Source organism: Nicotiana sylvestris, chromosome 8, assembly GCF_000393655.2.
Source record: "Nicotiana sylvestris chromosome 8, ASM39365v2, whole genome shotgun sequence".
Classification (NCBI taxonomy): Eukaryota; Viridiplantae; Streptophyta; class Magnoliopsida; order Solanales; family Solanaceae; genus Nicotiana; species Nicotiana sylvestris.
Window position 1 is genome coordinate 20,562,593 of NC_091064.1, and position 15,210 is coordinate 20,577,802.

General features: G+C 40.0%; 1 protein-coding gene across 1 annotated transcript in view; it reads right to left on the bottom strand.

The window, feature by feature from the left end:
• Positions 1-3,306: 3,306 nt before the first annotated feature.
• Positions 3,307-15,210, bottom strand: part of LOC138874766 (tryptophan synthase beta chain 2, chloroplastic-like) — a 30,043-nt gene continuing 18,139 nt past the window's right edge. Inside the window, exons 6-7 of the mRNA XM_070153548.1 lie at positions 3,603-3,697; positions 3,307-3,514 (exon numbers count right to left, since the gene is read on the bottom strand). Coding sequence (XP_070009649.1) covers positions 3,333-3,514; positions 3,603-3,697 — 277 coding nt within the window. The 3' untranslated portion in view covers positions 3,307-3,332. The remainder of the gene's footprint in view (positions 3,515-3,602; positions 3,698-15,210) is intronic.

The window sequence follows — 15,210 nt, forward strand, 5'->3', positions numbered from 1 at the left end:
ATGGCTAAGGCTATTAATTTGTGTATATAGTTACATACACGTGTTTGGCTACAGTAGTACTTAAAATTTATCAACGTTTTAAACGAACAGCTATCATTCGGACTAAAGACTATTAACTAGAGTTGGGCATAGTTTGGGCTAAACTCTAAATTCAAATCGAAATTTTTGGATTTTTGGTTTGGATTTTCGTATTACGGATTGGATTATGGATTTAGTTTTTATTATTTTTTGATTGGATTTTGGATTTGATACTTCAGTTTTTTGGATATCCGAGAATCCGTCATTTTTATACTTTATATTTAGTCCATTATCCATATGCAAATAGTAATAAGTTCGAATACCATACCCAATAGATATTATCTCATATATTCAAATTACTAAGTTACTATCAGAATACTTTCTATTTGGACATAGTTTTACTATTGCTACTTTGTATCGTCCGTATTAATATCTCTATTACATTTTCTTGATAATAATTTCATTACTTGAATAAATGTTTGGATGATTATAGTGAGAATACTTTTTATTCAGACCCCGTCTTATAGAGGATTTGAATATTATAGTTTCGAGATTCTAATTTACTACAATCAAGTAGATTTATTGAGTCTAATATTTGTTATTTATATTATTTAATAAATTATTTTAATATGTGTTATTGGATTTCGATAAATCTATGGCTTGTTCAATGCACTCGTCTCTATAGAGCCGTCAATATTGGCTTGGCCTGGTGGGCCGGCCTAACCCAGCCTGTCATTTGATAGGTTGGCCAAGATTTTTGGAACCCATTCAAAAAATGAGGCTTTTTAAGCTCGGCCCAAGTAAGCCCGTGGCCCATGAGGCTTGACTGAGACTGGGCTGGACCGGCTCGTGGGCTTAATAAATATTCAATTAAAAAAAATAGGGAACTAAAAATAAAAAGAAGAAGAGTCCAATCTCAATTTGCACTATTATATAATGTGAATTCAACATATTTTTTGTTCTTAAAATTTAGTGATTTTTTAATGTTTAACTAATTAAAATTGTGTATATTTATAGATTTAGTTAAAAATAAAGATGTTGAGACATTTTTGTTTCATAAAAAGGATTCAAATGTGCTTGCTGAAGATGATTTGTTGGTATTGGATATGTTATGAGCACTTTAAAAATATTTTTGGATAGTTTATTTTGAGTATTGACTTTTAATGAATGAAATATTGTCCTCCTTTTTTGTATTTTGTAGTAATCCATTGGAAAAATATCAAAAGCTATTAAATTTTGCAGAAACTTTCTATCCAATAAGTATAATTTTTTGACTTGTAAAAAAAATATATATTTATTTTAGGTTAAAACAATACAAAAATAATTTTTAAATATGATAGGCTAGTTCGTGAGGATCAGTGGCCCACGTAGGGCTAGGTTGGACTGACTATCCCTTTCTATCTTTATGTAATAGTATATCCCTTCAGTATTCCTCTTTTGGTTAGACATTTCTAGAGTTAGAGCTTCTTATGTATCTCTTAGCTTGTGATTCATGGGTTTCCGGATTTTGGGAGAAGTATATATATTGGATTTGATAGTTATATTTTGTATGCCAAGCGGCACTTTTAAAACGCTGTTTTATTACATTATTTCTATTTTAAATTGTATTCTTCCGCAAATTGGTTTATCTTATGCGTTTTAGGCTTACCTAGTCATAGAGACTAGGTGCCGTCACGATGGTTCACGGAGGGCGAACCGGGGTCGTGACAAGGACTAACAATTAATGCAGGAAACTCCAACATATATGCTGTTAATATGGAGACTCAGGAGATAGAGAGCTTATGTGAAATAACTAGCTATAGTAGAGGCAGTCTTCCCTTCAAGTACCTAGATGTTCCAATATCATTGAATAAGCTATCAAAAATGGATTGTCAAGTACTAATAGATAAAATAATAACTAGAATAAGGAGTTGGGGTTCAAAACACCTATCTTATGCCGGGAGAGTGCAAATGATTAATGCAATGTTGATGCATCTCCACACGTACCGGGCATCGAATTTTCTGCTTTCCAAAGCAGTGCTCAAAATAATAACAACAATATGTTGTAACTATCTATGGGATGGCAAGGTGGAAACAAATAGAAGACCATTAGTGGCCTAGGATCTTGTTTGTAGGCCAAGGCAAGAGGGAGGAATAGGAATAAAGGACTGTATAGCATGGAACAAGGCATCAATAGGGAAATATGTTTGGGATATAACGACAAAGGCTGATTCTTTGTGGGTCAAATGGATCAACCATATATACTTAAAGAACACTGATTGGTGGCTATACAGTGTACCACAAGATAGTAGCTAGTATTAGAAGAAAATTTGCCATATAAGAGACAAGCTTGCCGGGGTATATAATCAGGGAGGATGGCAATCACAAACAGGTAGATATACAATCATGAAAAGGTACTCATGGTTGAAAGGAAATCTGGTCAAATGCCATTTGGGAAGATGGGTTTGGAATAAACAAAATATTCCAAAACATAGCTTCATTTGTTGGCTGATTATGCAAAGAAAGCTGCTCACAAAGAATAGGCTAGCTCATAGAGGGATCAATTCAGATGGCATATGTGTATTATGTGGAGAATCAATTGAACACTTGTTCTATGTGTGCCAATTTTCTAAATTGTGTATTACTAAAATTCTTGAGTGGTTAAAGATAAGAATCACAAACTATGAAGGACAACATCTATGGAAACGAGTAGGCAGAAAAATGGGAAGTAAACTAAGGAAGGAGTTCTCCTTTGCTGTATTGGCAGCATTGAACTACCACATATGGAAGGGGAGAAACGAAGCCTTATGAAAAAGTTTAGTGCCTAGACCAAGCAGGTTATGTGATCAAATCAAAAAGGAATGCAAAGTTCGTGTGATGGAGATAATCAACAAACGGAAGCCGGACAAGGATAGAAGATGGATAGAAGAAGTATATAGCTAGATAGGGGATAAAAATAAATACTATTTGTACAAAATAGGATACAAATAAATTTACTTGTACTTAGCTGAGTAAGTACGAGAATTTATATATAGCAGGGTGCTAGAGTCGTTTTGTATTTCCTCATTATACTTGTTCTGGTGATGAATAAAAAATTTCATTCGACCAAAAAAAATAAAATTAACTACTACTATCTTTTTATGGATATAGCAATTTTGTGAAACACCTTTGAAAATATTGTCACTGACTTACTTAGGTACTAGAATATCTCTTAATTTGATTTGTGATCCTACTTGCTAGGTTGACATTTATGTATATCTCTTTCTCTTTTTACAAATTATAATATACACATCAATTCATTAATGTAGTAATTCGTTGTTGGTTCATTCATTTATTCATTCATCCTTTGTAGTATGATTGAAGACTATGGTAACATCCTTATCTCCGCGGCCGCTTAAATTAACAACCACTTTCTCACCATCCTCTAGAGTTGGGCAAAGTTTGCCAAGAAATGCAAGTGCGTGAGAAGCTTCCAAGGCTGGGAATATCCCTTCTAGCCTGCACAACCGTTTATATGCTGCAACCACAAAATTGAACAAACATTCATTAATATTGAAAACTTGAATGGTTATGATTCCATCTTCCACAAAAGGTAATTAATTTACCTTCTAAGGCTTGTTCATCTGTGACAGTAGAAAATTCTGCGTGCCCGATATCTTTTAGAAAGCTAAGCTCTGGGCTAACACCTGGGTACTCTAATCTGCATATTCAACAATATTAATTGCATTAAATTTGGAAGGTTACATTGAATACTCATTTATAGCAAGGATAAGACTTAAATTATGTATAGCTAACGTTAAAGATTTTTTTTTTAATATACTATCAATGATATAGTTTAAGCCGTGATAGCAAATAAGTTGTCAATTTTATCAGGTTACCCATTAACGCATTAAGGATATTTACATATAATTACTTTATAGGTGATCTTATTAATAAAAAAATATTTTTATCAATAGAACTTGGTTTATCAATCCACATATATGCTCCATGTCACTACACGATATGGTGGATTGGAAGAGATTCCTCCACCCTTAACTAGAGGTATTGGGTTCCCTCTAAATAGAAAAATTCCTTATAGGGAGTGCTTTTCCTATGCCAGTGGCTTAGTCAAAACATAAAAAGTAAACATGCAAAAAGGCAAAGGGAGTCAACATATATTATATATATATAAAAATATTTTTTTACCTATCTATGCAATGTAAATTTCTAGCAAAGGGGTATCAATTGACACCCTATGGCAAAGAATGGCTTCGCCATTGCCCTATATAACACAGATCTAAAGTAGCCGAATCAGTTGATTACATATACCAGATGGCTCAAAAAAAAACATGTTCTTTTATTCCTTACTTGAGCTGAAAATGATGTGAGCACGTGATTTTTGTTTTATGCGACAATCGCTCCAAAAAGAAATAAAAATAATAATAAATGGTCCTATTGTAAATTTTTTTGGATTTTACATGGCACTTTGTTAATTATTTATAATTTTCGTCCATTTTATTTTTATTAAAGCAAAATACAAAAAATGTATGTGTCATGCGTAATTTGAACCGGGATCCGTTCGTTAAATAGAAAATCATAAATAGGCATCTTTGTCTATTTTAATATGTGTGTGCAAATAATTGTATTAAGTGTTTATTTAATTTTAATTTGATTTACTTAGGTTTTGTTTTTAAAATAAAGAAGAAAATAAAATAATAATAAAAGAAAAAAATTCTCGGACTTGGGCCAGTCCAATTTTAAACAAATTGGCCCAAACAAACTCAGCCCAAAACCCATGCTTGCCCGGTCCGTGACCAGCCTACTTCAAGAACGTCCAAACGACGCCGTTTTAATCTAGGCTGATCTGAGCCGTTGATCTCTGAAAGATCAACGGCCAAGATCTCTCACCCCGAACCCACAAACAGACCCGACCCGTCTCACCCGGACCGACCTCAACCCTTTACCCTTGAAACGACGTCGTTCCCTGTTAGTCGAAGGATCCTGACCCTTCATCATGTCTCATCCAACGGCCAGGATCCACCTATCCACTAACTATATAAACCTACAACCATACCCTGCCCCCTATCCAATACCCCAGCCTTCGTCTTCACCAGACCCTTCCCCTTCAAACCCTAGTCGCCCCTGTATACTTTCACCATGAAAGCCGGCGGCATGGACGTCGGTGACCCCACCCTTAACACCGTAGATGCTCCTCACCATCCTGAACCCAAATCCACCAATCACACACTTCGAATCCCCTTCCACCTTCTCAAATCTTCATTTGAAGATTCGAGTCGGAACCTGATTTACACCAGTCAGCCTCAACTTCACACCAGACACTCTCCAGACCCCCCTCGTGACCAAACCATGCTTGGTTTGGTCCAAATCTGACCAGGGAAGCATGAATCCCGGATCTAATTTTTGGAACCTTAGGGTTCCTCGTCACTGGTCCGTATCTCGTTTAAACCAAGAGATTAAGGTCTAATGGACCTTAATCGAAGTGTTTCTCATATGAGAAACACTTCGATTAAAGTCCGTTCAGCCTTAAGAAAGGTCTGTTCGAGTCCAAGCTAGGGTTTTTGATTTTTCGGGGTTTAAGGTGAGTTTTGCTTTCTTTTCTTTATTTGTTTTAGTCCATGTGATTGTTTAAAAGGCTGTTCATGTTTTGTGAAATTTGTGTTTCGAATTTTACCAACTGTGTCCTGTCCACCTTGACTGAACCTCTGCGTTTGATTGAGTCCTTCTTCTACTTGTTCTGATAATGCGTATGTATGTACGTGTTGTGCAATTAGCTGATTTTCAAATTTGAACTGACCAACTGATTCCTCGAGTACAATTTTGCTTAGTCAGTACAATTCGAATCATGTGTTCGATACTGTTAAATGTCTGATTTTGGTTTCGATTGTATGTGTTATAACTAGTATAGTCGAGTCGACATATGTCGTCAATTATTTTCAGTTGTCCGAACAATAACAAATCGACTTACTTCTGCTAAGCATTTGCTTGAATCAATTAGGAACTGAGTTTGTTTACTTATAGTTGTTAATTTGAATCAGAAATGTAAAAGGAATGTTTTGTTTAAGTTCTGAATTGGAGGGCATGTGCACTTGTGCACAACATGTGCATTTGTGCACCACAGGTGCATTTGTGCACAGCCTGGTTCCTGCATAAAGGGCTTTTTGATTTAAAAATAGTTTGACAGCATATGCTGTCAGATATATTCTGCTGCCCATTACCCTGCTTTAGTTTAAGAAGTATTAAACCTCATTTAAAAGAGTAAGTCTGCCAGGGAATGTGATGGGGGGGGGGGGGGTTAATACTTAAATAGCTAAGTGGAAACTGAAAAGAAGATAGCACATGGGAGGGGTGTTCTTTTGGTCTAACAGGCTGTTAAAGGGCTGATGTTAAGGCTTATAAAAGGGCAGGACTTCCATCAGTAAAAGAGGGGGAGCAAGAATACACACACACAGACAGACATTGATAATAACATGTTGAATTGAGAGGGAACATTTTTAGGAGAGTTAAGTTCTGAAAAACAGAAAACTGGAAAAGAATTCTTTTGGATAGCCAAAAATAGATTTAAAGACTGAAATTGGACATTGGATTTTGAAAAGAAATAAATAGTAAGAGGAATAAAGATACAGAAATCAGAAACTGGTTTTTCTTCCTGCTTTTGTTCAATTCTTAGCCTGCTCAGCCTATTCAGCCAGTTTTCCTTTCTTTCAAGTATCAGCTAAAGTGTGTTAGTTTGGTTTGCCTTGGTTGATTCCCTTGGAATTGGATTGTTTGGATTTCTGTTTCCTACTGCATTGTCTGCTGCTGCCTTTCTGCCATTTTTATCGGTCCTAACTGTATCTTGCACTGGGAGCTGTTCTATTTGTACCTGCTGTTACTGCTGCTGTTTGGTGTTGCTTCTATTGTCCTACTGACCCCTTGCTTCTTCTGTGGTATCCAACATCCAGGTACATACTAAGACTTTGCATCTGATGTAACAATGAAAGCATGAAATCAAAGATATGCAGGAGTTTAATCATCCATTTGCTGCAGTTACAGTTTTTATTTTTACGAATGTTATTAAGATCTGTGTAATTTGTTTAGTTTGTAATTCAATAGAGAAACACGTTAGGTAGCCTTGTACTTAATCGTAGCTCAGTCCGTCCTAAATTGTGATTTTGTTTGCTTAATGGGTTGTCTAATGAGGAATGTATGAGTGTTTTAACACACAGATAATTAGGTGACTTTTCAATTAATATTCTGCATGTATAGGAAAGAATGCTTTAAGCTTGCCAGATATGATATTTAGTTTTATCGAATCTTTGTAGGTAGTTCACATGATCCTGTTCAAACTCTATTAGCAATAGTTTTCGATATGATAATTCTATTGACTTGGTTTAAATAAGCGAGTTTCAAACTCGGATCTGGAGAACATTTATCATAAGCTTTAGTAGTTATATTGATCTTGTATATTAATTCCCTCTAACAAATTAATAACATGTTCATCCATCAAATAAAGCACAAAATAATTCACGCCTCATAAAATCAGATAGTCAAATAAGGATCCGAAGTTGGTCAAGCATGTAATCAGCATGTAATCCTCTTTCTTTCATTTTATTAGAGACAAACACAATAGAAATGTAGTCACTTTAGGATATCCTCTTCTAAAATAATGAGACGAGCCTCGACAAACAAAAATGCACAAGCTGCGGGGCCCTCTAAATGTATATATTAAAATACTTAGAATTCGGGACAGGCCGTTTAGCGAATTTTACGGCCTTCCCAAAATAACAATACGCTAGTTGCTTTAGGCGCACCTTTAATAATTTAACCTTCTTAAACACGGGTGCACATTGATGTGACCCAAATCCGAATCTCAACGGAGTCAAAATGTGTCGACGACCACGGGTGCATTGATTGTGACGTGGTTCGAGATGCATTTTCACGACGTTGCAATTCTATAAAAATAAATGATAATAATAAAAGCGGTTTAAACTTAATAAAAGCACATAAGTCACAACATGTATTTAAATCAGATATTTAGCCATTATAACAATTTAAGCGACCGTGCTAGAACCACGGGATTCGAGGGTGCCTAACACCTTCCCTCGGGTCAACAGAATTCCTTACTTAGAATTTCTGGTTCGCAGACTTCATTTGGAAAAGTCGAAAATTTCCTCGATTTGGGATTCAAGATAAACCGGTGACTTGGGACACCAAAAGCCAAACCTTTCCCAAGTGGCGACTCTGAATTAAATAAATAATCCCATTTCGAATATTGTCACTTAAATTGGAAAAACTCCCTCGCGCATTTATCCTTCGGGGCGGGCGCGCAAAAAGGAGGTGTGACAGCTCTGGCGACTCTGCTGGGGACTAATACCCAGAACCTCCGGTTCAGGGTTCAAGAATTCTAGCTTAGAATAATTGTTATATTTGGCTTTATTATCTGATATTTATTACATGTTTTGACATAACGTGCTGCAATGTTTGTTTTTTTACTGCTTTGATATTATCTGAACTGTATATAAACTGTGCCGAACCCTTCTCTCTTCACCTCCGGGAGAAGCTCGCTGGTCGAGGCTCCCTATTCTGTTAGTGTCGATACCTAAAATAAGAAAGAGGACGGATAAGTTACGAAGCCGGACGGCCTTTTGGTTCCCGGTAAGTTGCCCCTCCTCGACTCGAGTTGTCCGCTCGGGTACACAGTCTAGAACATCTACCCAGGTTATAAACCTAGTATAACGAAACCTCATGCCGGATCCCTAGTAGGAACGCTTATCTGCATCATGTTGCATTTGACATAGGGGACTCAACACAGGGGTTGGGTCCGTCTAGGACATGTAACCTGGAATGAAAAGACCATCCTGCTGCATCCCGTTTGTTGTGCGCATCTATTTGTTTCAGATCTGCATGTTGACCGGTTTCCGAAAATTTCAAAAAATAGCAGAGTAGGGAGATAATCACTTATTCTTTTAAAAAAAAAAAAAAACCATGTCCGCGTAATATCAAACCTAACCGGAATTTTCTAAAAAATATAAAAAAGCTGATAAAAAAAGAGCTTGCCTTTCAGTTCGACTATTCATTTTAATCACTTTCAAAATAAAAAAAAAATATAAATAAAATGTTTCATTTGTAGCACTTCTTTAAAAGATTTTCAAAATTTCAAAAAAAGAGGAAGTTTAAAATGTGTAAATATTTCATTGGTCTCTTTTCAAAAATAAATAATAAAATGAAAAACAAAACATATAACAAAATTTCAAAAAAAAGGGGGTTATTCTTCTTTTCTTTAAGGGATTTTATTTTTGTTTCCCCTATTTTGATCCGACCGAACTACGCCGGTATGATTCTCGCACGGGGTGAGATACGTAGGCAACCCTCGGCGGGTCCAACCTCCCGTTTTTGCAAAAAAAAAAAATCTAGATAATTTTAATTTTTGAGTCTAATAAAGTTTATCACCCTAAATAAATGTGCAGGATGAGCACGATACAAAACGAACCATTTTCAATAATGACCAAGATCCCTTTTGAGTTGCGATTATGGTGGAACGACTTAGGCAAGGAGGGGCAAGGCAAAGTGAGGAAATATCTGAAAAATCTCCCGGATTTACTAGACATTCAGCCTCGGGGCGATATTATCATATCATTGGTCACTTACTGGGATTCGGCGCACAATGTATTCCATTTATCGGACTTCGAACTCACCCCGACGTTGGAAGAAATTGCGGGATACATTGGGGGTGATGAAGCTCCGTTAAGGTTCAAGTACTTGATTGCACCTAGGGCCGTCACGGTACACCGGTTTTTGGATTTTCTGAAAATACCCCGAACATTTCACCATCCAGATCTTGCCAAAGGTTTCTGCAGTCTCCATCTCGTATATGCTAGATACGGTCATGAAGGCGGGTTCAATAAGCCGGATTTCAAACTATGTAGTAAAGGCAACCGACAAAAGTGGGACGAACACAGGCAGTTAGCTTTCATGACGGCTTTCTTAGGTCTTATAGTGTTCCCGAGGAAGGACGGCAACATCGATCTAAAAATAACTGGGGTTGTCAGTACTTTGCTCACCCAAGATAAGAGTACTCTAGCGCCTATGATTATGGCTGACATTTTTCGGGCTCTCACTGCTTGTCGAGCCAGGGGCGTTTTTCAAAGGATGTAACCTACTGTTGCAAATATGGATGACCGATCACTTATGCCGCCGCTCTCCGCTCTTGGGTTACGGTTCGCCTGAGAAGACTTGCATTGAAGAATTCTACACTAGAGTCAAAGGTTTCAATCTACCTGAGGGCGTCACATCATGGACCTCATTTTTTCGAACTCTCACTGCTAGCCAAATCCAATGGACGCTCGGATGGTCGCCTGTTGAGGAAATCATATACATGCCAGCAACCAGGCCCCACTTTCTGTTGATGGGACTTAAAAGCATCCAACCCTACACCCCATATCGGGTTCTGAGGCAACTTGGGAGGTATCAAGTGGTGCCGAAAGATGAAGATCTGAGTACCCAAGTGATTGAGATCAGTCCAGATGGGCGTTTCCCCGAAGAAGAAGTTCGCCAAATCTGGAGTGAGTGCCAACATCTGACGGTAGGAACCTGTGTGATAGATATAGCAAAAGGGGAAGTTTCCCCAGGGTATCACGCTTGGTTCAGAGGCGACCTGTCTTGCGAAAGACCAGCTAAGAGACCGCATCTCAAAGACTTTGTAGAATCATCCCAAGGGAAATGGAATTGGTTAGCGAAAGAAAAGGAGTATCGGGCAGAGATCGGTGATTTGAAGCTACAAATTGACAGTCTGAAGTTCAATAACAACATACAAATCGCGGCGGATCAAAGTGAAAAGAATAAATTGGTCCAAGAGAATGAAGAACTTAAGGCCCAAATCCAAAAATTGAGATTGTCTCTTGATGAACAGTCCAAAAGTCAATCAGACCAGCAGTTGATTAAGGGTTTAAAAAGAGAAGTCGCGGAGTGGCGAGATGGTTTAAAAGAATCGGGAAAGGTTATGGCAAAGCTCAAGGCACAGTGGGGAATAAGAATAGAGAAGCATCGCCGATATTTGAACCAATCGAAACGCGACCACGAGAAAACTGTTGCCAAAATGAAGAAAGAGATGGCTATACTTGAGATCAAAGCAGCTGATCAGGCCAAGAATTTCCAAATTGAGAGCAGATACTGGTATGACTCATTAGCCCAGGTGAAGTTGGAAGTACGACGACTGAAGCATCAGCATATACAGGATGCTCAGGTGTTTAGGATATGTAGCGATCAGATAAAACGCCTACTCATAGAGAAGAAGCAAACCAGAGATAGGATCAGGGCCATTGCCCATGCCATCACCAGACGGTGTCTACGATGTGAGAACATGACCAGCGTTACCGTCCTCTCGGCAATGATGAGTTATGTCAAGCAGACTATGCATGAGCTGGAACAACTTGAGAGGGATCTCACGTCTAGAACCGCGGCGAGGCTGAATGATGCCCCGCGGACACCAATTTTCAAAACCATAATGCACCCATAAGTCAAGTCTGTATCTTAGCATCTTCTGCCTGTTTTTCCCATCAGGCTGATTTTTAGTCTATTCTGAGTCCAGGTTTATTTTCAAAGTTTGCTCTTTCTTTTGCAAAATGTAGTTTGTAATAGACCATTTCAACAATAAAGAGGTTGTTTCTTTTACGCTCATTTGTGTTTTTCGAACTACGTAATGATCTGATTCACGTAGGCATCGTGATACGTAGGCAATCCTCATCGGATCCGGTCGCATTTCTTTTACTGCAAAATAAAAAAAAAATAATAAAAAAAAAATGAGAGGAAAATGCCGGAATGACGCATGCTCTCGTAGCAAACATGTAGTGATCCACTTAACTATATAGGTGCATCATGCCCAACGTGAGATCGACCATCTGTTATTTGCTGCAAATTAACCGTGCGTTTGTCGTTGAGAAATTCCAGGGTTTTTGAAAAGACGGTTGGTTTGGTGAAAGTCTGGCCTCGCACTCATACTTCACGAGGTCAAGAAGAAGTGTTCAACTACCTGTTGTTAGGACCAGAAGCAGTACTCACACTTACTTCACCAGGTCAAAAGGAAGTGTGGAAATGTCTTCAGAAATTCCATTGCAAACAATCCCTGTTTCCGAGGAGAGCTCGATCTCAGCCGTCCTCACACCTGAATCCGCAACTGCGGAGGAAAATAGAATCCTACGGCTCCGCATGTTGGAAATGCTGGACGACTGGAATAATGGGAAAGAGCCGCCAAGTGTCGTCCCCGGGTTCCCTGAATTATTCTCCAGGTCAAGTGGGACTTCTAATGTCCCCATAAATTATCCTGCTACCCCATTCGGGTACCCAGCCACCTCAGCCTTCTCTGCTGGATCGCCTTCTGAGCCTCATCCCCGAATGTCATCCACTGATGCAAGCATGAACATCTTTACTGCATCGCCTTGCCCGATTACGGCACAGCCTACCACGTACAAGCCAAGCTTTGACTCATCCTCTTTTACATTCCAAGCACCATCGTTCTCAATGGAACCAACTAGGTTCGCTACCAGCACTAATCCTCTACCGCCTCAGTGCGAGCTTGCACCCGGGCAGGATCAGAACCCCAGAATTGCAGAACAAAATGAGATTGCCAAGAGAATGAGAAGCCTTGAACAAAGTTTGAAGAATATGCAAGGATTGAGCGGACAGAAGAGCGTCTCTTACGCCGACCTATGCATGTTCCCTCACGTGCACCTGCCAGCGGGTTTCAAGACCCCAAAGTTCGAGAAATACGATGGGCACGGTGACCCCATTGCACATCTTAAGAAATACTGCAACCAATTACGGGGAGCCGGCGGAAAAGAAGAACTGCTAATGGCATATTTTGGGGAAAGTCTAGTAGGGATAGCCTCGGAATGGTATATGGACCAGGAAATGTCCCGATGGCATATATGGGATGATCTCGCCAGAGATTTTGTGAAACAATTCCAGTATAACATCGACATTGCGCCAGACCGAAATTCTCTGTCGAATTTGAAGAAGAAACCGTCAGAAAGCTTCAGAGAATATGCTATTAAGTGGCGTGAACAGGCGTCAAGAGTGAAGCCTCCCATGGATGAAGTGGAAATGGTCACTACTTTTCTCCAGGCTCAAGAATCTGACTATTTCCAAAACATGATGTCAGCCATGGGTAAGCCATTCGCGGAAGCGATCAAGATTGGAGAGATGGTAGAAAATGGTCTGAAAACAGGTAGGATTCTGAGTCAAGCAGCCATAAGGGCAACCTCCCAGGCCGTCCAAAGCGGGTCCGGAGGAATGACCAGAGGGAAGAAGAAAGAAGAAACAACTATGGCAGCCTCGGAAGCAAGGGAGTATCGTCATCCCATGCCCCGTTTCCCGGAAAGAACCCCACAACACTACTACCCCCACTCCAATTTGGCATATGCTCATCAACCTTATATGGTCATGAATGCCCAGCCTTATGCCCATCCACCACAACAAGCCAACCGAGGCCCAGCTCCACCTCCCAGAAATCAGCCTCCTTACCGCAACCACTATAACCCACAACCCCCGCAGAATAACTTCCGCCCTCAAGAGCCACCCCGAAGGCGGACTTTCACGCCCATCGGTGAACCATACTCAACTTTGTTCCCGAAGCTAGTCCAGTTGGGTTTCTTGCAACCAATCCCTCAAACAAGGCAAAACCCGACGTCACCTTCTTACAAAGCTGGAGTCAGATGCGCCTATCATTCAGGGGCCGAGGGACATGATACAAATGACTGCTGGTCGTTGAAAAGAGTGGTCGAAAATTTGATAGAGCAAGGGAAAATAGTGCTAAGGGACGAGGAAATCCCGAACGTAACTAACAATCCATTACCTGCTCACAATAATGGGCCGCTGATCGGAATGATTTGTGAAGACAAAGAGTTCGATCCTGCTTTGAAAGCTATAATTGCCATTGTCGACACGGGGAAGAGGCCTGAAACAGACCAGAAACCAGAAAAGGGGGAGGAGGCCAAGGCTATAAAGAAAGAGCCTGAAAAGAAGGTGGAGAAGAAAGTGGTACCTGTAGAGGATGGAGTTCTTTACATACCACGAGGTCGAGCTGAGAAGATGCAGAACTTCGCAATCAAAAAGACAAAACCTATGTACGTGCCGAAAGGGGCCTATGTGGTCCGGGGAACGATTCAACCACCTCGGCTGAATGAGCCAGTGGTTATCGGACGCGTGCCACAAAAGCCAATGACCAACCCGTCCACAGTGCCGTGGAATTATCAAAAGACTTTGGTAATGTACAAAGGCAAAGAGGTCATGGGAGAACTTCCAGAAAATACTTTCATTGGAAGGTATTCAAATACCCAAGAACTGAACGACGCCACACAAAGGCGTTTCCCGCCAAAGAAGCCCATAAGTGTTGAAGAAGCGGAAGTGTTCTTCCAACAAATGAAAATGCCAGATTACGAAGTGATAGATCAACTGCACAAGTAGCCAGAGCAAGTGTCCATGCTGTCATTGTTAATGAGGTCGACCGAGCATCAAAAGATCTTACTAAAGACCCTGAATGAAGCATATGTGCCAGTTGAAACCTCGGTAGAGCAATTAGAGCGGATGACAGAAAGATTCTTCGCCGTCAACCAAATCTCTTTCAGCAAGAACGATCTACCCCCGGAAGGAGCGGCACACAACAAGGCTTTGCATCTAACAGTTAAATGCGAAGACTATTATGTCAAGCGGGTAATGTTGGATGGGGGCTCAGGCGTTGACATTTGCCCGCTCTCCACGCTACAAAGAATGGAAATTGGGACCGGAAGAATCCGACCCAACAATGTCTGCGTAAGGGCTTTCGACGGCATCAAGAGAGATACCATGGGAGAAATAGACCTGTTGTTGGTCATAGGACCAGTCGAATTTCAAGTAACCTTCCAGGTGCTCGACATGGATACATCCTACAATTTTCTCCTTGGCAGACCTTGGATCCATGCGGCAGGAGCCGTGCCTTCCACTCTTCACCAGATGGTGAAGTTCGAGTACGAAGACCGAGAGATCGTGGTCCATGGGGAAGATGAGCATGCCATTTATCGGGACCCATCCATCCCATATCTGGAACCGAGAGAAGGGAGCGAACATACGGTCTATCAAGCTTTTGAGATTGTACTGGCAGAGCAGCACGAAGAGGGAATACCCTGCCCCCAGCCTTTCTTGTCTAACACCTCGGTTATGGTGGCCAAAGAGATGATCCGGCACGGATTTAGGCCAGGGAAA